Source organism: Myotis brandtii, unplaced genomic scaffold (assembly GCF_000412655.1).
Source record: "Myotis brandtii unplaced genomic scaffold, ASM41265v1 scaffold215, whole genome shotgun sequence".
NCBI lineage: Eukaryota > Metazoa > Chordata > Mammalia > Chiroptera > Vespertilionidae > Myotis > Myotis brandtii.
The window spans coordinates 155208-178570 of record NW_005358043.1 but is presented as its reverse complement, the minus strand read 5'-3'; the positions used below and the strand labels follow the sequence as shown (position 1 = coordinate 178570).

Here is a 23363-nt window from a genome sequence, read left to right as displayed (position 1 = left end):
GGCTGGCAGTTAATTTGCATATCGCCCTGATTAGCCAATGGGAAGGGTAGCGGTCGTATGCTAATTACCATGTTTCTCTTTTATTAGATAGGATATATATATATCAAATCTGATCACTTCTCTTTATCTCTATCATCGTCGTTGTCATCCAAGACAATATCACCTCTCACCCAGTGACCTTCCAATTGCTCATTCTGCATCAGTTCTTTAACTTTTCCAGTTTATTTTCCACACCTTATTCTGAAACTACTTAATGAATCTATAGGTGGGCTCTCTCAATCTCCCTCTTCCTCTCCCTATTCCTGGATCTCCCCTCCCCCTTCCCCACTTCTCCTGATCTTATCTCACCTCCTCTCCTTTCCTTTCCTCCTCACTCTATATTCTCTCTTAAGTTTCTTGATTAGCTTCCCATATCTCCTGTATGAAGACCATCAAGACTAGAACTTTGTTTTACAAGGTATTATACTTAGCAGTATAATGCCTGGCATGAAGTGTATATTCAATGAATATATATCCAATAAATAACATGGGATGTAAATAGATACACCAATCAATGGCAGACACTGTTCAGAAACAAATCCAAGTAAAATTGCCAGAAATGGCATTACAAATCACTAATAATGTTGCAGGAACCACCAACTGACTAACCATTTGGGAGGAGGGGATCTGAATCCTTCTCATAAGCCATGTACCAAAATGAATGCCAAATGTGTATCAATCTAAATGCAAAAAAAGTATAAAAGCACAAGACAAAATATATTTATATAATCCTGATATAATTGAAGGACTCTATGTGCAAAAAACAAAAAAAAATTATTTTTTAAAATGGATATTTGACTACATAAAAAATTAAAAACTTCAATATTAAAAAAAATGACATTGCAATGAAAATCAAGGGAAAATATTTGCAATATGTATCAAAGCATTCTCTTTATGCTGTAAGGTGCTCTCATAAATTAATTAGGAAAAGATGATCATATCAATGAAAACGGCAGTTTACAAAATAGAGCCACAAATCACTAATAAAAATATTTAGCCAAAGTATTTAGCTTTACTAGGAATCAATCAAAAACAAATTGAAAGAGACATTTTTTTTCTCTATCAAACTGGCCATTATTAAAAATAATCTCTTGTGTCTATTAAATTGTATTGAAATTGGGTTTTTTTTTTAATTTGGCTGATAGGAGTATAATTGGTTCAGAGTTTGTGAAGAGTGGCTAAATAGTATGTATCAAAGGTTATATACTTTGAATCAAATGCTGAATTTAAAAAATTTATGCTAAGAAAATAATACAAAACAAGAACACAGATTCATACCCAAAATATTTGTCCATCATTCTTCACAATTATTAACACATGGAAGCAATATAAAAATCCAACAATTTAAAAATTATTGCTATATTATGATACCAGAATATTGTGCAATGAGTTAAATTATAATTAGAAGCAATATTCAAAATAAAAAATGCTTAAGATACTACATTAAGATACATGCAGGATAATGGCAATAAAATGCCTGGAAGGAAAGGAATGTAGAATGTTAATGTGAAAAAAATACTTTGTTTAAACAAGGGCCAGCAATCTTTGCCACAAAACTAAGGAATACCTTGATCCAAATGCTCAAAGTAAATTCATTATGTTCAAAATATTTTAAAAGAAAAACTGATTTGAAAACAGCCTATCTGTCATGTAATAGTTTGAGTTATTTTCAATTTATTTGTTTGTTTATTTATTTAATTAATTACTAGTGGCCTGGTGCACAAAATTCATGCACGGGGGGGTGGGGGGCTCCCCTCAGCCCAGCCTGCACCATCTCCAATAGGGGACCCCTTGGAGGATGTCTGACTGCCGGTAAAGCAGCAGTCGAACATCCCTTGTGCAATCTGGGACCGCTGGCTCCTAACTGCTCACCTGCCTGCCTGCCTGCCTGATCGCCCCTAACTGCCTCTGCCTGCCTGCCTGATCGCCCCTAACTGACCTCCCCTGATGGCCTGATCTCATCCCTAACTGCTCTCCCCTGCCAGCCTGATAGCCCCTAACTGCCCTCCCCTGCCAGCCTGGTTGCCCCTAACTGTCTCTGCCTCAGCCCCCACCACCATGGCTTTGTCCGGAAGGAAGTCGGATGTCTGGAAGATGGCTGGTCGACCTGGTCTAATTAGCATTTTACCCTTTTATTTGTATAGATAGATTATATGATAGATTATATAGGATAGGATTGCTTAAATGGGGAGTGGGAGGAGCCTTTTTCAGCAGGAGGAGATGCTCTTGGCAGACAAAAATACATAATCCCTATATCTGGACTGATAGCCAGCCATATGCACTATACTACCAAACTGGTCATTAAAAAATTTAACTGCTTTCTTACACCTTACACCAAACAGCTGTTGCCCTTAAAACCCCTCCTCAGGCCCCACCTTCGGTTCTGCCTTCGCAGTTCACCCAGATTAGGTTCTGATTGGTCGGTTTCTATGCCAGTCAGTGTCTCCGGGCCTATTTCCAGGCCTGATCAGAGAGGTGGGGCTGATCAGCAGCCCCCCAGGCTGCTGGTGAACAGGCTGAACTGCTGACCTCTTGGAGAGAGAGAGAGGCGCAGCTGCTGGTGAGGCCTGGAGAGAGAGAGAAGTAGGGTCTGATCCTCAGTGCTGCAAATCAGACCCTGCTTCTCTCTCTCTCTGGTCCTTGCCAGCATCCGCAGCAGCGGCTGATCAGCCCCACCTCTCTCTCTCCGAGAGGTCAGCAGTTCAGCCCGCTTGCCAGTCCCTGCCCACCCGAGCCTGCTACGTGCACAGCCTGGCATCTGGTCATCCCTTCGGTCATTTTTGACATTATGGGCCCTGGCTCTTTATATATAGATAGATAGATAGATAGATAGATAGATAGATAGATAGATAGATAGATATCCTCACTTGAGGATATATTTATTGATTTTAGAGAGAGTAGAGGGAGAGAGAAAGAGATAGAGACAGATATGAGACAGAAGCATCCACCTGTTGCCTCCTGTATACCCCTCCTAATGGGGATTGAACCTGCAACCTAGGTTTGTGCCCTGAGTAGGAATCAAACCCGCAACCTTTTGGTATATGCAATGACACTCCAACCAATTGAACCACCTGGCCAGGGCAAGATGTTTATTTTTAAAAACTGAGTTTTGTTCACTGATGTTAAGTATTATTAATTTTAAACTCCCTATGATAATAAATGTTTGTTCAGGCATCAAGTTTTAACAATATTTAGTAATTGAAATATGTAACTGAATGGTAGTATGAAAGAAGGTATAAGAAATTAAGTATCACTTAATTTATTAACATTATATTTCATTATAGGGGTATGTTCTTTGGGTTATATATTGCAGAAGGTACATAAAATATATTTGTTTGGGTATAGCCCTGAAGTCTATGTAACCTTCCAATTAATTTCCACCTTTTGAAAATCTTTATGTAATAGTGGTATTCAAATTTATACCAAGTCTATTAATAATGTTTTTAAATTATTTAACATAATTCAGTGAAATTACATTTGGCATCTTACAAACAACCACTCACCTGTGAAGGTGTTTCAGTCAGTGAGCCAGTTTAGTTTAGTATGTACTCTATTTTATAGCATCCCACATTTGACCAGTCAAAAGAAATGGAGAAAAATGATCCAGGACTATTAGTGAACAGTAACTTATTTTTACACTAGGGGCCGAGTGCATGAATTCGTGCACCTTGAAAGGAACTGTGGGCCAGGAGGCTGTGGTAGGCACAGGGGCAGGTCTCAGTCCATCCTCTGCACCCCTGCCTGGCCCCTTCTGCCGTGGTCCCTGGTCCCCTGTCTGCCGGCAACCCTGCTCCTGCCACCACCGCTCACACCCGCTGATGGCCCGGAGCAATTGGGGCCAGCACCATTAGTAGGTGCGAATGGCGGCTGCTGCCCCAATCGCCCCTCAGGAGCAGGGGGAGGTGGAGAAGCCCTCAGGGGTGATCAGGGACAGCAGCCATCGCTCCCACCCGCTGATGGCGCTGAGTGATCGGGACTGGTGCCGGGCACCGGCTGCAGGTGCAAGCACCGGATGGGACCAAGGCACATGGGAGCAAAGAATTTTCAGTAAGCACCAGAGACTCGCCCTGATGATAGCGACCAGCACCCTACCTTGGTCTGGCGCCCATGTTCACCTGCTCCACCATCCCACCACGACCAACGCCTGCCGTGTTTCACACATGCCCACTGGTGGTCAGCACACATCATAGTGACCGGTTGTTTGGTTTTCTGGTTGTTCTGCCGTTTGGTCTATTTGCATATTAGCCTTTTATTACATAGGATTATAAAATCTTTGCATATTTCATATCATTTCATATCATATCAAGAGGATGAATTAAGACATTTTATTTCTCTGGGAAGTTTCTTTATTGCCATAATTTCTTCTAACCACACATCTGTTTATTTTTTAGCTGCTTCTTTGCTTTGCATTCAGTCAGATGAGCTACAAGAAGCCCTCACCTCCCACTGTGTGGTCACTAGAGGAGAAACCATTATACGACCCAACACTGTAGAAAAAGCTACTGATGTCAGAGATGCTATGGCTAAAACTTTATATGGCCGTCTCTTTAGTTGGATAGTTAATCGCATTAACAGCTTGTTGAAGCATGACACATCACCAAGGTAAAAATTTTTATGGACACATTTTTTCCCCAAATGTCAGATGATGTAAATCTGTGTTGTAATTTATTGATTTATATCAGAGTCCCTTTGAAGATGTTTCTAATCAGTTTCACTTAATTTATTAACATTATATTTCATTATAGATCTGCTTTATTTCCTACTAGTACCAATACATTGTGCCAGCAATATGAGTAAACATAATAGAAAGTGAATTTTTTTAAATATATTTTTATTGAATTTAGAGATGAAGGGAGAGGGAGAGATAGAAACATCAATGATGAGAGAGAATCATTGATTGGCTGCCTCCTGCACGCCCTCCACTGGGGATTGAGCCCATAACCCGGGCATGTGCCCTTGACTGGAATTGAACCTGGGACCCTTCAGTCTGCAGGTCAACACTCTATCCACTGAGCCAAACCAGCTAGGGCAGAAAGTGAATTTTTAATGTGACATATTAATTTATATCTTTTAATTAGAAGGTGTACTGTGAAGTGCATGCCATTTTATACTTGTATAAAATGTCAGTTCAGCAGTTTTTTGTTTTTGTTTTGAGATTTTGAATTAAATCTTGAAGACAAAGAAAAACTTTTTTCATATTTTAACTTTCACTATAATCCTGGTGAGGTAGGTGTTATGACTATCAATGAAATTTGGTTCAGAAATGCTCTAAATAACTAGTAAATAGTACATTCAGTATATAAACAGTGTTATGTGATCATAGTCTACACCTTGCCTGATGCCTCATCTTAGAACTAAAGGTAACCATAGCCATCATTGTGTGCTTTCTATGTGCAGGGATTGTGCATAGATACCTTTCACTTACATCTAAAGTTTTGTTCTGCCATAAATTATACAACCTTTAGAAATTTGAAAATGAATAAAGAAGATGAATACCTGCCTTAAGATCACTTCATTCACACTTGCTTATTAAATACAAAAAATCATTTTATATACATTTCAGGATGTAATTTATTGTTATTTTTCCACTGAAATACACATTGCACTATAATATGATCCAGTCAAAATTATCTTCAAATTGCTTCTTTACCTCCCTGCTAAACCATATGCTATCTGACTGGATCTAATATATTATTGTACATGATAGTTATTTAGCTCAGTAAAATCCTGTGGAACAGAGATGGTAAAAGAATACTCATTTTGACTAAACCAGTATAAATTTTAACTCGACATTTTGCCTCATATAACCACATAAAAGTATACTCACTGTTTACTTTTAGGAACTTTCAGAAATATTTGATAGTTTTCCTTTTGTCAATATCATCACATATTCAAAATGTTCTGTAAATCTACATTCTAAGTGCAGTCTATTCCTACCAATATAGAGCAGTGGTTCTCAACCTGGGGGTCAAATGACCCTTTCACAGGGGTCGCCTAAGACCATCGGAAAACACATATATAATTACATATTGTTTTTGTGATTAATCACTATGCTTTAATTATGTTCAATTTGTATCAATGAAAATACATCCTGCATATCAGATATTTACATTACGATTCATAACAGTAGCAAAATTACAGTTATGAAGTAGCAATGAAAATAATTTTATGGTTGGGGGTCACCACAACATGAGGAACTGTATTAAAGGGTCGCAGCATTAGGAAGGTTGAGATCCACTGATATAGAGAGTATCCCCCAGTTCACAGCATGCAGTTGCTGGCTGTCTTTTCCAGAGCCCTGCCTCACCCAACACTAAGAATAATAACCTAGGTTATATAAATGGTGACCACAGGACTAATGTTTGTTCTTTCCTTTTTGGGAATGTATGTATTTCTTAGAGGAGGAGCAGACTTTTGACCAAGTATCTAACCTTTAGTGAGCAGAGATAGCCATTATGTAAGAGCAGGAAAAAATGCATTTGTAATGTGTAATTGTAAAATAGTATTTAATTGTATTTTTAAATATTTAATTATAAAATAAATCCACACCTTCCTTTGGGTTATCATTTGTTGCACATTTTTAAATTATGAGTGAATGACCCTACAGTACATAAGAATTCTTTAAAATAATTGAAATATTTTTAGCAAGATGTTTTCATTGTTGCCCTAAAATTAAAGACTAAGTATGCTCTTTCACAGAATTTGTGTTTTTTGGTATGGTTTTTATTGAATATATTTTTGCTATGTTCTGAATGCTAGCTATATTTTCTCTATGAATGATGACTCGCTCAGGGCTGTGATCTTGTGCTCATAAACCCATAGGAATAATGTTTCTTTTGTTTAAATATAAAGATAGTATACCAGTGGTTTCTGTAGTACAAGAAAAATATTGACCATTTTCATATAAAATTGATGCTACCTAATTTATCTTTTAGTTCTATGGAGGGAAACCTTTTCAATTAATAATTTCACTTTAAGTGTGTATGCTGGTAGTAGATTTTTAGATAAATCACAAAAACATACTCTGAGATAACCTGATTTATAGTACCTTTTAAGAAAGTAAATAAGAACTCAAAATAATATCTCTAATTTTCCAGTGGGAATGGTGATGAACTGAGCATTGGCATACTGGATATATTTGGCTTTGAAAATTTCAAAAAAAATTCCTTTGAGCAGCTTTGCATTAACATTGCAAATGAACAAATTCAGTATTATTTTAATCAACACGTGTTTGCATGGGAACAGGTAAGTCAATGTACTATAAAGATGCATGCATGTGTGTTATAAGCAGACTTCTACTAATGAAGCATGACCTAAATCAGTGTTGGCGAACCTATGACACGCGTGTCAGAGGTGACACGCGAACTCATTTTTTTGGTTGATTTTTCTTTGTTAAATGGCATTTAAATATATAAAATAAATATCAAAAATATAAGTCTTTGTTTTACTATGGTTGCAAATATCAAAAAATCTCTATATATGACATGGCACCAGAGTTAAGTTAGGGTTTTTCAAAATGCTGACACGCCGAGCTCAAAAGGTTCACCATCACTGATAGATAAATCATAGATTTGAAGCCTTAAACATTTAATACAAAGAAAATATTTTCTCGCCCTAACTGGTTTGGCTCAGTGAATAGAGCGTCGGCCTGAGGACTCAAGGGACCCAGATTCGATTCCGGTCAAGGGCATGTACCTTGGTTGCGGGCACATACCCAGTAGGGAGTGTGCAGGAGGCAGCTGAATCGATGTTTCTCTCTCATTGATGTTTCTAACTCTCTATCCCTCTCCCTTCCTTTCTGTAAAAAATCAATGAAATATAAAAAAAAGAAAGAAAATATTTTCTCACTTCATTCCCATAGGAAAAACAAATACAAGCCAAAAAAACTAGTATGATATTTGATGTTGAATGTCCTCCATCGAATAGCAGTGCACCCTTCTCCAAAACTTAGCAAGCCTAAGCCCTTGCAAACAAAGACGTTTCCTTTGGAAATTTAAATAGATGCATCCAACTGTTTCTCTTTCTGTATGAAATTCTGTTTGAAATTTAAATATCCATCTAAAATGCATTAAACTTCAGAATTTCAGTAACTAGGCAACAGAACACAAGATAATGGGTTTGATGCAAATGCCGTGAAACAGTAATTTTGTCAGGGTACAATGTGCAATTCATGATTCAGCTTCAAAAATATTCTTCCTTAGAGAAAAATCAGAGATTTACTTGAATTGCATTTGGCAAAACTGTAGTATTAAGACTGTTTTAAATATTTTATCAAGTCTGAAAGAAATAGTCATATTCAGTATGTCATTTGTCTCCTTTAAAATAATATATGAAAGTTGTATTTACTGATTACAACTGAAGTTTTTATTTAAATTTGAGATAAATTAGAGGTACTTGAACCTCTTTTGATTTAAAATATTTAGGCTTATTGAGCATTAACTTTGAAATTGCATTTTGAAAACAGCGGTCACAAAAGAAAATATTTAGATCTTGACATTTCTTAAGCCAAAAAAAAAGACCATACTTTTTAATCTGTGTTTGCCCATTCTCATCTGCAGGCTCTCTCTCTCTTTCCTTCACAGACAAGCTCTTTGAAAGCATATTCAATACTCATTGCATTGTATCGATTTCTTCCCCACCTGGTACATTGAACCCACAGCATCTGGCTGGACCACCCTCACTGAATCAGAATGGCCCTTCCTAATCTCCTCATCATTAGTACCAGAAATGTTTTACTCCGCACATTATTAGTCTTTCTGTGATTTTCAACCCTATTGACAGATTCCTATTATTGGAAAACCCCTCCTTTAGCATTACTAACACCATCCTTCTATTTCTTTTCCTCTTTGATGGTTCTTCCTTTACTCTTTCTGCACCATCTACACCAATGGTTCTAAACCCTGGCTGCATAGTAGAGTCACTTGGGGAATTTTGTAAAAGTCTAGTGCCCAGCCCCTGTCCCAGACCAATCAAATTAGATCTCTTGGGCTGAGACCCAGGTACCACTGTTTTTTAAGGTTCCCAGTGTATTCCAGTGTTGAGAATTACTGGCTTAAATGCTAGCTCCTCCAAAGAGTTCTATCCTTGACCCTGACATATAGCAAGTGCTCAACAAATATTTATTAAATTAAGTTCATCTTGCTTTAATGCTTCACACTGTTCACAGAATTCATTCTAACCAGAGATTGAAACAAGTGAAAAAAAATTGGGGTTACCTGCTTCAGGAGACAAGATTTATCTCCATGTATTTCCCATCTGATTATTAAGAGCTTGTGTTGATATACTTCTGTTATTCTCTTTTGGAGGTTAATATTAGGACCTGATTTATTGGAATTAGCCTTTAAACCAATGTACAGATCTTTTATTATTACTTGCTTTTCACTTTTATAGAATGTTACAATTTATAATTCACTTTTATTGATAGTCTTGAATTCCATGCATGATTCTAACGCTCTTAATTTTTTTTGTCTTTGAGCTTGCTACAAATGAGACTATTCTATAAGATACTTTTTTTCCTTTTTATAGAATTAATTGGGGTACACTGGTTAACAAATTATACAGGTTTCAGGTGACCAAGTTAAAACACATAATCTGTACACTGTATTGTGTGTTCACCACTCCAAGTCTCCATTCATTATCATTTACCCTCCCTTTACCCTCCTCTACCCTTTAAAAAAATGTATCTGAGAAGTTTTCTAGACAAAACAACTCAAAAGTGTCCCCAATTTAAAATTTTAACTAGGATCCAGTGATGAATTAAGGCTATTCCCAATTCTTTCAAGTGACTTCCTAGAGAAGTGATCCAAGAACCTCTGCTTCATACTCTTAAGGACCAGGCAGCTGAGTGTGTGATGAATGTGTGATTTGTTCGATACAAGATTAGTCAGTGATACTCTTAACTTTAAAATGTGGTTGCACGTGTGTTTTTTTTTTCTTTCACTGTCATTTCCTGTGAAGGCAAAAAACGTAACTGAGAAATGCTAACTGTAGATGTATGATTAGCTGTCACAGATAAAGAGAACACACTTACACTAATTTCTATAAATGAGAACTAGGTAGTAAGCCAAGTCATTAATTAAAGTCATGGTCACATTTTTTTTTTTGTAGAATATAATCACAGGTTCGGTCTAACACAGAACTTCTTCATTTAATAAAGTCCTTGCTGCTTATCAGTAGGTAGTAAGCCAAGTCATTAATTAAAGTCATGGTCACATTCTTTTTGGTAGAATATAATCACAGGTTCGGTCTAACACAGAACTCCTTCATTTAATAAAGTCCTTGCTGCTTATCAGTAGAACATGCTGTTCTCAATTTCATGCACATACAACAAATTTGGCCAATCTAAGCGAAAGGCACCCTGCCTTAGGCAGCACCTTCCCAGATGAAACAACTTCTGGTCCTGCTTAAACCAGCAAATGTTCTCTTTGTTGACAGTCCTACGACATTAGAACACAAATACAGGTTTCCTGAAAGCATTTCCTTATTTCTCCCAGGCTCAGTTTACCTGCAATATACACTGGGACGCTCCAACAAAGTTGGTTACAAAGCCATTTTGAGTATCATTTTCCCTTTACTTTCCATTAAAACAATAATCAATGGACTACAGGAAAACATTTTTAGTGATTTTATGACAGTGGCCTATTAATCCATGGCTTGCTGGGTGAATAGTTTTATGTTTCTTGGAATGCTTGCCTCCAACTAACCATTTGTATTGCTTTTAAAGGTCTTAAATCTGGGAACCCCATTTTTAGCTTAATGGCATCTATGCCTCCTTTCTTTTCATAACCAGCTTTTCTGTGGACATAAATTGCATGTCTTGGAATCTCAACACCCAAACAAGAGCATCCAGAACTTGTATTGTTTTTTTCCTCTTATTATCTGGATATTTGGAATATCTAAGATAGCTGGTCTATGGTAGAATTATTTTCCTACTGTGTAAACTGATAGGTCCTGAAACTTTTCTGGAGTTTGATATTTCATAATATTTGAAGTTTTCATACTTTTCTAACACTAGAAGAACCATTTTATACAGATCAAATTTAATAAAATTAAAAGGGATGATTTGCATCTGAAGACTATAGTTTGAGCGTTAGATCATAACTTAAGTCCCCATCCCTGCAAATAGATGATGAGGAGTATAGTTAAAACCTTTTAAAATTCCAGAGTCAAACTCTTTTAAATGAGTTGCAACCGTAAAGTATATGTCTTTCTTTTAATTTATTCATTCCACAAATAGATTATTCATATTTCCCCTTACATCTGTGTAGGTTCTATTGATGCACACTGTTTACTTCCATATTTTTCTAAAAGCCTTTAGTTAGCACCTCTAAGAACAGGAAACAAGTTATTCCATTTTCCATGCAGGAGGCATCTTTCTACAACAGCCCTCACACTGAATCTCCATGGTAATTATGTAACCAAGATTGGGGGGTGGGGGGGTGAGGAGGCAGTATTTTTTCATTTTCAGATTTTCTTCCATGTAAAAGAGAGCTCAACAGTAAAAAGTGTGATAGCAAACTTGACATTCTCTTCAAGTTAGTCATGTTAGTGCTGTAATGGTCGGTTTTGTCCTTTGTTTTAATTTTGCATTATAGTATAATTATAGTATGAACATATCAAAAAAAATGAACCTTATTCCCTACAAGTTTATGTTTCAAATCAAGGGGAATGCACACAAACCATTAATTCATCACCCCTGGGCATGATTTGAATTGGAACAGATGCCATTGCTCTTTAGAAATGTTATGATACTACAAAGCATTGTTCTAGAGTTAGACCCTGAAGATTCACTTTACTTCTTGACATGCCTGTTTATACTAGGATGAGCTTTCTTATCCATTAGTGCAGCTCAGCTTTCTGGCTAGTAACTGAACTAAAGCTCATTTCTAAAGTGAGCTATTAATATATTTTTTTCTGTATGAGGATAAGTTGTTACATGTATCACTTATGTAAGTACCTGTGGGTTTAGAATTAAAAGTCAGAAATCATTTTATATGCAGGAAACTATTTACAGCACATAATAGAAACAATAACTGTAATAATGCTCTGGCTTCTTGCTGAAAATTATGTGTATGACTTTCATCTCCAGTTGTTCATATCCTGAAGATGAAAGCTTTTGAGATTTTTTTAATGTGGGCTCTAAAACATAATTTGTGGCAATTACAAAGGACAAACATTCATTCAATTATATAATATCTACATTTTCAACTTTATTAACATCGTAAAGTAAAAATCAGCCTTCAGATACAAAATGTGTGGGTAATTCAAAGTAAACCCCTTATAAATGTCTTCAAATGGTTTTGCTTGCAAGATGTGAATTTTTATTTTATATCCAACTTTCTTCCCTATTAAACAAATATTCCCTATTAAAGAGTGCTGTGGTGGTAGCATTTGTCTTATTTTAACTTTCCAAGTGATAAAGGACATTTATAGGTATTTTCTTTAGGCATTAAAATCGCCAGACATTTAAGAAACCCTTGATACAACAAATCTTCCTTTTTAAATGCTCAGCCAAGACTTGGCTTACTGTTTGAGATCATATGCAAATGTTCCTCACGCTTCTTATATACTAGGAGAATGAGGAAGTTGACATCGAAATGATAAGGTATGCGTGGAGCAGCGCAGCAGCAGCTCCTGGCGGGGGCGTGTCTTCCTCTCCCTTGGCTCTCACAGGCAACCTCTTGGGTTCCGTGCCCACGTCAGCCCTCACTCAACACTGTGCTGCACATGTTTCTCTTCGCACCCATGAAGTTGGGTCAGCACCGTAATGCAATGGGGGATTTATTTTGATAATTTGATAACATTTTTCAAAACCTTTTAATTATGATAAAAGATAATTTTAAATGAGATATATAAATAGGAGCATAGATCCATACACTTGCAATAGTTTCTATATGTAAGGTTAAAGCATACTGTTGCCAAACTGAAATGAAATTATTTGGTAAAGATTTAAACATGACAGTAAAGGAGAAATACTTTCAAGTTGAAAGGAATGTATAGAAAGTTACATTTCTGATTTTCCAATAAAAATGCCTCCTTATCTGAAGCCAGTGCCCATCAATAGAATATAAATTTGCAAAACTCTTTATGACTTTTAAAGAGCTTTCAAAAATAGGTATCATGCACAAAAAGACTTTTCATCTTAACATGCATTATATGCCTCTTTCTGAAAAAAGGGAAATGCTCTAAGACAGTGGTTCTCAACCTTCTGGCCCTTTAAATAAGTTCCTCATGTTGTGACCCAACCATAAAATTATTTTCGTTGCTACTTCATAACTGTAATGTTCCTACTGTTATGTAAATATCTGATATGCAGGATGGTCTTAGGCGACCCCTGTGAAAGGGTCTTTCGACCGCCAAAGGGGTCGCAACCCACAGGTTGAAAACCGCTGCTCTAAGAGCACCACTTGAAATTCCTTCCTTCAAAGTTCATTAAAATATCTATAATATAAAAGCTTAAGTGACCCTTACAACCAGACAACCAGACAACTGGCTGGTAGCTATGATGCGCACTGACCACCAGGGGGCAGACGCTCAATGCAGGAGCTGCCTGCCCGTGCACAAATTCGTGCACCAGGCCTCTAGTATGTGAAATAAAACATGTATATTTTATCAGGAATTATCCAAAATACTTTCTCATAGATTACTTGTCAGCTTCTGAATGAATGACCTACATCATCTCAAGATAATGATGAACAAAATTCCCTGTGGTTTGCCATTAGTATTAACAAAAATCAGCAGGATCATTAATATCAGCTTTGAATAGAAAATATAGGAAGAAATCAATTTCAAATTATACATTTTATTTTACATCAAGTGTTCAGATTTTTAAACATGCATATTGTCATTTTGTTTTCTTCATTTTTAGTTTTTTAAAATGCTTAGTTCAGTAAAATATTATTACTAAAAATAATATGTATAGAGAGAAAGAGAATGAAAGCAAATGTGGTAAAATGTTAGCCATTGGGGAAGTTGAGGAAAGGGGACCTGGGAGTTTTTTGGTTCTATTCTTGCAAGTTGCCTTTCAGTTTGAAGTTATTTAAAAAAAAAAAAAAACAAGTGGCAGAAGGTTGTTGTTTTTTTTCACTATAGTAAACATACTCAATTTACCTTGAGCACTAATAGCACTCTGAATCCTAGATTTTCAACCTTTAAAATGTTTCTCATAGAATGAGGATTTTTGTCAATGGTTAGAATGAGTAGCTTCTCAATGGTTTCTGTCCAGTGTGGGAAATGTTTTTGTAAGTGTGTACACTCATATCAGCAGCTGGTGAGTGGGAATTTTTTTACTAAAAGATAGACTTCAGGAATAAATGTGTTCATGTGGCTTTTTTCCCCTTGCAAATGTTCTGTCAACAGAATGTATATTTATTCATTAAGTTTCACAACACATTGAGGCAGTCTTGGCATTTTGAAATGTTAGAACCAGAAGAAACCTAAATAGATGATTTACATTTCACAGATAACAAGGACTTCCGGTGACTTACCCGAGGTCGCAGTCTGGTTGAACAAAGCCAGAACCAGGATCTAGGTCTTCTGTTGCCTATCTCAGGTTCTTCCCACAAACAAACAAATAGAACAAAAAAATAAGTTCAGAGAGCCAGCGACCTAAGAAAAGTAATCTTCAATGCAGAAGAAAAGGATGCTCCTTGTATTTGAAAGAAAGGAAGGAAAAAGAGAAGAAGGGAGGGAGAAAAAGAAAGAGACAATCTTTTCACATGAAAATCCAGGGAGAGTCAACATAAGAAGGAAAGAAGGAAAGTAGAGAGAAGAGTAGCACTGAGCAAGTGGCAGTAGAGGAAGCAGAGACCCCCTAGTAGAAAGGATATAAGGTGGAACAACTGAAAGAGAGAATATACCAAAAACAGAGAAATCCAAAGATGTTTCTTCTGGGTTGGAATGGCAAGGCAGAGAGAGCATCATTTCTGTGCCTTACAGGACAGGGACTCTCTACCTTTTTCATCTTTTTTCTACCTTCTCTAACCCCACATATTCCTGAACATACACATAGTAGGTGCTCCTCAAATATTTGAAGAATTTTAGTATGTGGCACTTTCTACAATGGTCTATACAGAGACAGTGCTACACACCGAGGTGAATTCCAAATACCATCTCTTGATATAAATCTCATTCATTCTTTGTCCCATGATTTGAAATGGGTAGAAGCATTTTTTTAAAAAAGTAGAGCCTTTTCATGAAGATGGCACCAAAAGTGAAGAAGACCTTCCCTGTCCCAAAGCTAAAGCAAAGGCTTTGAAGGCAAAGAAAGTGGTGCTGAAAGATGTCCACAGCCACACACACACACACACACACACACACACACACACACACACACAACACACACACACACACAGTTCCCTCTGCCTGCCAGTCAGCCATGAAGAAGATAGAAGTCAACAATACACTTGTGTTCATTGTGGAGGTCAAGGCCAGTAAGCACCAGATCAAACAGGCTATAAAACAAGGAGGGACCTGGAGAGCATTGTGCTGAGGGAAATAAGCCAGTCAGAGAAAGACAAGTATCAGATGATCTCACTCAAGTAGAATCTAATGAACAAAATTAACTACCAAGCAAAATAGTGATGAACTCATAGATAGAGAGCAAGCTGACAGCTCTGATGGGGGAGGGCATTGCTGGGACAGGAGAGGAATTGAGCAAAAAAGAAAGAGGAAAAACTCATGGACATGGACAACAGTGGACATGGACATGGACATTATTTCCTTAATAACTCCACTGATGTGCTCTAAATGTGTTTTTAATGTACAGGGCAAAGGAGGTGGAAAGAGGTGGAGGAAGGTATAGGGGGAATAAATGGTAGAAACCTGACTTGGGGTGGTGAACACACAATACAGTGTACAGATGAAGTGTTTTAGAATTGTGCAGCTGCAACTTGTATAATTTTGTTAACCAGTGTCACCCCAATAAATTCAATAAAAAGGAAAAAAAATTCAGGCTATAAAGAAGCTCTATGACATTGATGTGGTCAAGGTCAACACCCTGATCAGGCCTGATGGAGAAAAGAAGTCATCGTTTGCCCTAGCCCTGTGGTCGGCAAACCGCGGCTCGGGAGCCACATGCGGCTCTTTGTTCCCTTCAGTGTGGCTCTTCCACAAAATACCATGTGCGGGCGCGCACGTACAGTGCGATTGAAACTTCGTGGCCCATGCGCAGAAGTTGGTATTTTGTGGAAGAGCCACACTGAAGGGGCCAAAGAGCCGCATGTGGCTTGTGAGCCGCGGTTTGCTGAGCCGCAGTTTGCCGACCATGGGAGGGCCTAGCCCATTTGGCTCAGTGGATAGAGTGTCAGCCTTCGGACTGAAGGGTCCCAGGTTCGATTCCGGTCAAGGGGCATGTACCTTGATTGCATGCACACACCCAGTAGGGAGTGTGCAGGAGGCAGCTGATCAATGTTTCTAACTCTCTATCCCTCTCCCTTCCTCCCTCTCTGTAAAAAAATCAATAAAATATATTTTTTTTAAAAAAGAAGGCATATGTTTGACTGGCTCCTGATTATGATGCTTTGGATGTTGCCAACAAAATTAGGGCCATCTAAACTAAGTCCAGCTGGCTAATTCTTTTTTCTTTTTTAAATATATTTTATTGATTTCAGAGAGGAAGGGAGAGGGACAGAGAGAGAGAAACATCAATGATGAGAGAGAATCATTAATTGGCTGCCTCCTGCACACCCCAAACTGGGGATCGAGCTTGCAACCCGGGCATGTGCCCTTGACTGTAATTGAACCTGAGACCCTTCAGTCCACAGGCTATCCACCCAGCAAAACCAGCTAGGGCTGGCTAATTCTAAATACAAAAAATTTTCACTGTAAAAAGAAAAGTGGACTAAAATTTTAAAATAAGAGACATGCACGTGGTTGGGGGAGGGCGAGTAGACCGTGACCAGTTTAGGAAGCAGGTTGCTGAATTAGTTTAGGAGATGAGAGGAGGTCTCTCCGAGGACCTGAAAATCGAGCCTTTATTGTGTTATTAATCTGTGCTGAGTAACCTACCCGTATTTTTTCTCCTGCCATGGAAGCTTGCAGCCTCTCTCAGCCTGTGGTGACCACCCTTCCACACTGCTGTGTGAGTCAGGACTTACTTTAGTAACCTCAGGTCTCTCATGGGATGACATATTGACCCTAAATATTTAAACTTGCTGCCTAAGCACTGTAGCTATGGAGGTGCACCTTCCATGGGCTTTCTTGCCAATGTGTCCTTTCGCAACCCACACTCAAAATTCAGTGAAAAACAAAGGAGAATTTAACTCTGGATGAAATTTCCTAGCATCCAAGTCTTATGATTTTCCTTGCCCCCTTGATATATACTTTAAAAGGTAATTCATCTAACCTTTTTCAAAAGAGAATTCTGGCTGTCTAAACAGAGTAGGGATTACCTATGCTAAACAGCTCAGCTTTTCCTGAGTAATTCCACGGATGTGCTGAAAATGTATTTTTAATATACAGGGCAAAGCAGAGGACTTTCTGAAGTGGTAGGTGAGCCTCAATTCTCTGCATATGCTCAAAAACAACTAAACTAAGCATTTGGAGTTTATAACTGCTCTAACAATATATAGTATATGTTTAAGTCATGATCATTTTTTCTAAAAGTGCTTTATGAATCCTGAGTAACAGCATTTTTCCTCCGTTGGTCTCCCTGGAGTTTGTAATACTAACAAGTATCTTAAAGGGGAGCCTGTTGTTTTCCAAGCTCCTCATCTCTGCTCTGTATGACCTGCCACAAAAGCATTCAGTGGATTTTGACACAGGCAAATAGAGATGACAAATGCATTGGTTTAGACCTTAACCTCCTGTGCTTTCTATATAAAACATACAAAACCGCCTTTGAACTTTGCCGTTGTCATTTAAGCTGTAACATGCTGTCAGCATAAAGTAATTCTAGGTCTGCATACTTCTCCAAGGTTACCTTCAAATGAAAAAGCGGGTTGCTGAATTAGTTTAGGACAGTGGTCTGCAAACTGCGGCTCGGCAAACCTCGGCTCGCGAGCCACATGCGGCTCTTTGGCCCCTTCAGTGTGGCTCTTCCACAAAATACCGGCTCTTCTACAAAATACCGACTTCTGCTCATGGGCCACGAAGTTTCAATTGCACTGTATGTGCGCGCCCGCACATGGTATTTTGTGGAAGAGCCACACTCAAGGGGCCAAAGAGCCACATGTGGCTCTCGAGCCTCGGTTTGCCAACCACGGGTTTAGGAGATGAGAAAAAGCTGTGAAACATCAAGACATTGTTTCATTTTGTTTTTTATACTGGATAAACTAAATGTCTTTCAAGTTGTTTACCTCTTAGACCAGGGGTTCTGCCTCATTTTCTGTATTAGATTTTATTTTAAAATATGCATACATTTTTTTCTGGTGACATCTTTGAAATGAGATTTTAATTTCATGAGGCTCCAAAAGTAGTGATTAAAGCTTTTGCTTATCAAATGGCCCACCTGCCGTTGACTAAATTCCTCCATGAAGTTGCCAGAAATAACTTCTCTTTCTCTGAACTCCTGTAGTACATGTAGCATTTATCTGTCACAGCTTACCTTGCATTTTTGAATATGTATTTACTAAACTTATCAGTCAGGTTATATTTTAGACCCTCTGAGGACAGGGAGTTTGTTTTAATCATCTATTTATCACCCAACACAGTTCTTTGTTATAAGGTGTTTAATGAATTAAAAATATAAAATATATAAAATTAAAGTTAAATATATAAAGGAAAAATAGCCTGTAATTTTAATTTGTGGGTGGAGGACATTCTTCCTGAATCTGTGGTTATCTGATACACTTGCCTGTAATAGTAGCTTTCTCACCTGAGAGCCAGTGAGCATCCTGCATGTAAATATTGCTACAAGTCATTGTTCAGATGTCATGTGTGTCCTCTCTTTTCTAGACTGTGAAGTAGGGACACACTATGAAGGCAAAGTCATAGAAACACTTCTGTAGCACAGTTCTCCGTGTCCCTTTTGGAAAGCAGATTATCATCACTATGTTGTTCTGGAACCATGATCGTACAGTAATTGTTGTTCCTTGTTCTTTATTTTACAAATCTTATATACTCAACAGCAAATGATTATTAATGTGCCGGATATTTTGACTTTTGTTAGATGAAGATTGTGAGCTCCAATGAGTACATGAGAAAGTGGGAGCTTACAGAGGATGAAGACTCCAAAGGATTATATGCTAGTTAAATGGCAGACCCCAGACATGAACCTGTCTGTGCTTGGCTCTGAATCCATTGGTTGTTCCTGTGACCCACAGCTGTCCACTTTGCTAACAATAACTGAAACATTATTATATAAATATTTGTGAGACATTCACATCTGGAACTAGATAAAAGGCTTACATTGAGGGAAGTGTAATCCTAAAATAGACCTAATTAATATTCTATAAACTATTGAACACAATTTTATTACTGCCCATTTAATAGCATATTCCCTTGCATTTTGAAATCGTAAGTTGTCTGTAATTCTGGTCTTGAGACTAGAAACTTTTCTTCATTAACTACCCTGAATAGAAATCTGTGCTGACTTTAATGATCTAATGTTTCTGGGGAGAGAAAAATACAGTGACACCCTCAGTTTAAGGGCAAGGTCAGAGGGAGTGATTTATTATAATATCTGTAAAGTAGGATGTTAGGTCATTACTGTAAAGCTATATATTATTCATAAATTTTTAAAGTGCATTTTTCTATATGTATCATGTCCTATTACAGAATGAATACGTCAATGAGGATGTTGATGCCAGAGTTATTGAATATGAAGATAACCGGCCCATCCTGGATATGTTTCTGCAGAAGCCAATGGGTTTACTATCGCTACTTGATGAAGAAAGTAGATTTCCCAAGGCCACTGACCAGACTCTTATAGGTGAGTATGTCTACCTTTTCTGATATAGTCATCTGATTCTGAATGATTGAAAAATAGATTTTTAGCCCTGGCTGGGTTGCACAGTTGGTTGGAGTGTCCCATACACCAAAAGGTCTCTAGGTTCGATTCCCATTCAGGGCACATATGTGCATTGCGGGTTCCATCCCCTGTTGGGGTGCATGGGGGAGGAGCTTATCAATGTTTCCCTCTCTCCCTTCCTCTCTCTAAACATATCCTCAGGTGAGGATTGAAATAAAACAATTTTAATAGGTTTTTAATTATTTGGGAGAAAATAGCTATCACAAAGCCTGCATATTGGACTTTAAAGAGGCTTTGGATTTAATACCTGGACCAGTGAATGTTGATAATAGGGTGAAATATTTCATGAAAAATTAAACAAATTTAGACATTGGACTTCTCCTTACTTTAATGGTAGCGCTCCAACCATAGGATCTTATGTTAGAAATGACCTTAGAAATTATCCAGCCCAAAATTAGAAATTGGAGAGCAAGGCAAAAGGACAGTTCTAGAATTTGAAATGAGTTAGGGGAGGAAATAAATTCATCTGTGATGTTCTAGTCATTTATCTACTAGGTGCAACTAGCCTCAAATACCTTAATAATCTCTAAGTTACAGTACATTAAGTGTTTATAATAACCCCAAGTCATCAAAAAATATTAAACATTTTCATAAGGCAGAGATGTATACTCTATTTAAAAGATTATCATCTAAAAATGGTTAACATAAATGTCCTACTACTTAAATTTTAAAGAAAAACAACTTTAGCTTTTTCAGCTATCTGAAAAAAATAATTTTTAATGTGGAATACTATATTCCCTGATGGTAGGAGATAATCATTATGTATACTCAATACTTGCAAAAAATTCAGGTATTCTCTCACTTACTTTTGGTGATATATTGGTCTGTTTCTGACCATTAAAGTCAGTGGTGCTAATTCTTTCTTACTGATTGTTTATTCTGCCCTCTAATTGCACAATACTAATAGAAAAGAAAATAATACCCAAATTGTGGGGAAATGATTGCATAGCAGTCACCCTATGTTGATGCTAAAATGTTCCTTCTAGAACATGGAGTAAAAACTTCTCTGAGGTTGGTAAAATTGTTATAGAAAATAACTGTCTTTATGGTCCCATTGTGTTTCCCACGTAATCAATAATAACATATACCATCTAATAGAAGGGAAAAGCAAACACCGAATTTCTAGGTGCATGGCTTTGCTTAAACTGTGTTTCACAAACCCCTTTGTTCAGTCAGACTCCAGTAGTTCCCTTCCTTTGTACCAGCAGTTCTCACAATGTGGTCCCCAGACAAGGAACATTTGCATCACCTGGGATCATGCTAGAATTATAACTTCTTAGATCCCATTCCAGATGTGCTGAGTCAGGAACTCTCGGGGTAAGACCTAGCAATCTGAGTTTTTAATGGGCCCTCTAGGGGACTCTGTTGCTTACTAAGGTTTGAGAACTACTGCTGTAAATCATAACGGAATGGTAAAATTCATTATCTTGAATTTGGCAATACCATTTATAATTATATTCCAAAATCTGCATATATTACCTATGTAAATTTTTCTTTTTTTACTGCACACTGTCCATTTTATGGAGAAAGGGGTGATTCTGTCAACATGCATTTTTTGAGGATCTCCTACATACTTGATATTGGCGTTCCATTTTTTCCTATAGAAAAATTTGAAGATAATCTGAAGTCACAGTACTTCTGGAGGCCCAAAAGAATAGAACTTAGTTTTGGAATTCACCATTTTGCAGGAAAGGTAAGAACTTTAAGGAATTGTGGCTGAGTTTCTCTTTAGTCTTTTGTCGAATAATAAAAGTAGACATAAAAATTATGGCCTGAAATATTTACAGATGGTTATAATGAGATTGCCATCTGTGTCTGCCCCTATCTGGCCCTTACTCTGCTCTGCAACTTCCTACAGTCTGTCCTGTCCTTTACCAACCACTCTTGCTCCAACCACTTTCACTTCTAGCATCTATCCTGAAAAGATAAAAAAATAAAATAAAATAAAAAATCCTTCAACAAGCACAAGGTGATAGTTTTTCTAGAGGAATTTTTATTAAGAAACTAAGGGAAAACAAGCAAGAAAAGAGACAAGTCTTCAACAGTCCATCTTTCTGATCCTGACATCTGGTTTTGGGTGAGATTGGCTGGCAATAGGTACCTACTTTTTTCTTCTTTTAATGAAAGCTGGAACCTTTATCATAAACTAACTTTTTCAAACATTAGTGCTTCTCTCTTCACTGCCGACTTTGTCTCTTCTCCCTCCCAACAGGAGAAGGTGTCAGGCTAGAGGTGTGGTCAGATAACTGAGCTGCCCTAGACAGATGGAATTGGTTAATGGACTGGTGCACAATTAGAGGAAGAAATGTTTATGCATCGACAGATACACACTCCCACACCAAAGCAAACCTCAGTACCCAGAGGATGTTTTCCTTCCCTTCTGCAGAGAATAACAGGCCATTCCCTCACAATGATGTTATAAATATTGGAGGACTAGGAAGATATTAAAATTAAGAAAGAATGCAATGGATTAAAAATAAACAAAATAAAATGATTCATAACCCTGAGCACTCTAGTTTACTAGAACTATATTCCACAAACTTCGATATTCCACAGACTTGTCACTGAAAAAAAAACAAATCTGCCTTAAATATTATAATTATAGCCCCTCTCATGATTTTTAGCATCTTTTTTTTCAAATAAGCCTCCCTTAAAACATCCATTAAGAATTGCCTGTGATCATTTTACCCAGGTTTTAATAACTATATCAGTCTTCTTGGATTGCCATACCAAAAATACCACAGGCAGAGTGGCTTAAAACAACAGAAATTTATTTTTTCAGAGTTCTGGAGACAACACGGCCGAGATCAGGTACCAGCAAGGCTGGTGTCTGTTGAGGCCTCTCTTCCTGGATGGCAGACAACTGCCTTTTTGCTGTGTCCTTATATCTTTTCTTTCTCTGTGTACAGGTTGGAGTAGAGATAGACAGATCTCTGGTGTATCTTCCTCATTTTAGGACATCAGTCCTCTGGAATTAGGGCCCCAACCTATGACCTCATTTAACCTTGGTTACCGGCTTAAATACTCTCTCTCCAAATACAGTCACATTTGAGGATGAGGATTCAACATAATAATTTTAGAGTAACAGAATACAATCCATGACAACAGCCATATTGGACCAGCCTACAGAGATCTTTGGGTTACCTTGATTTTTAGAAAGCCTTAAAATTATTCATTCCCACAGTGGACGTAGACCATTCTTACTACTGAGACAAAAATCTGTAGTGGCTAATCCACTGCAGTGAATCTACACTAATAAAAGAGAAACATGGTAATTAGCCCTACCTCCACTACCCTTCCCATTGGCTAATCAGGGCGATATGCAAATTAACTGCCAGCCAAGATGGCGGCCGGC

At 37.6% G+C, this 23363-nt stretch overlaps 1 protein-coding gene across 1 annotated transcript in view; it reads left to right on the top strand.

Annotated features, from left to right (window-relative positions):
- MYO3A (myosin IIIA) overlaps nt 1-23363 on the top strand; it is a 221813-nt gene that overhangs the window by 127233 nt on the left and 71217 nt on the right. Inside the window, exons 17-20 of the mRNA XM_005865858.2 lie at nt 4431-4641; nt 7137-7284; nt 19756-19909; nt 21613-21701. Of these exons, the coding sequence (XP_005865920.1) occupies nt 4431-4641; nt 7137-7284; nt 19756-19909; nt 21613-21701 (602 nt within the window). The remainder of the gene's footprint in view (nt 1-4430; nt 4642-7136; nt 7285-19755; nt 19910-21612; nt 21702-23363) is intronic.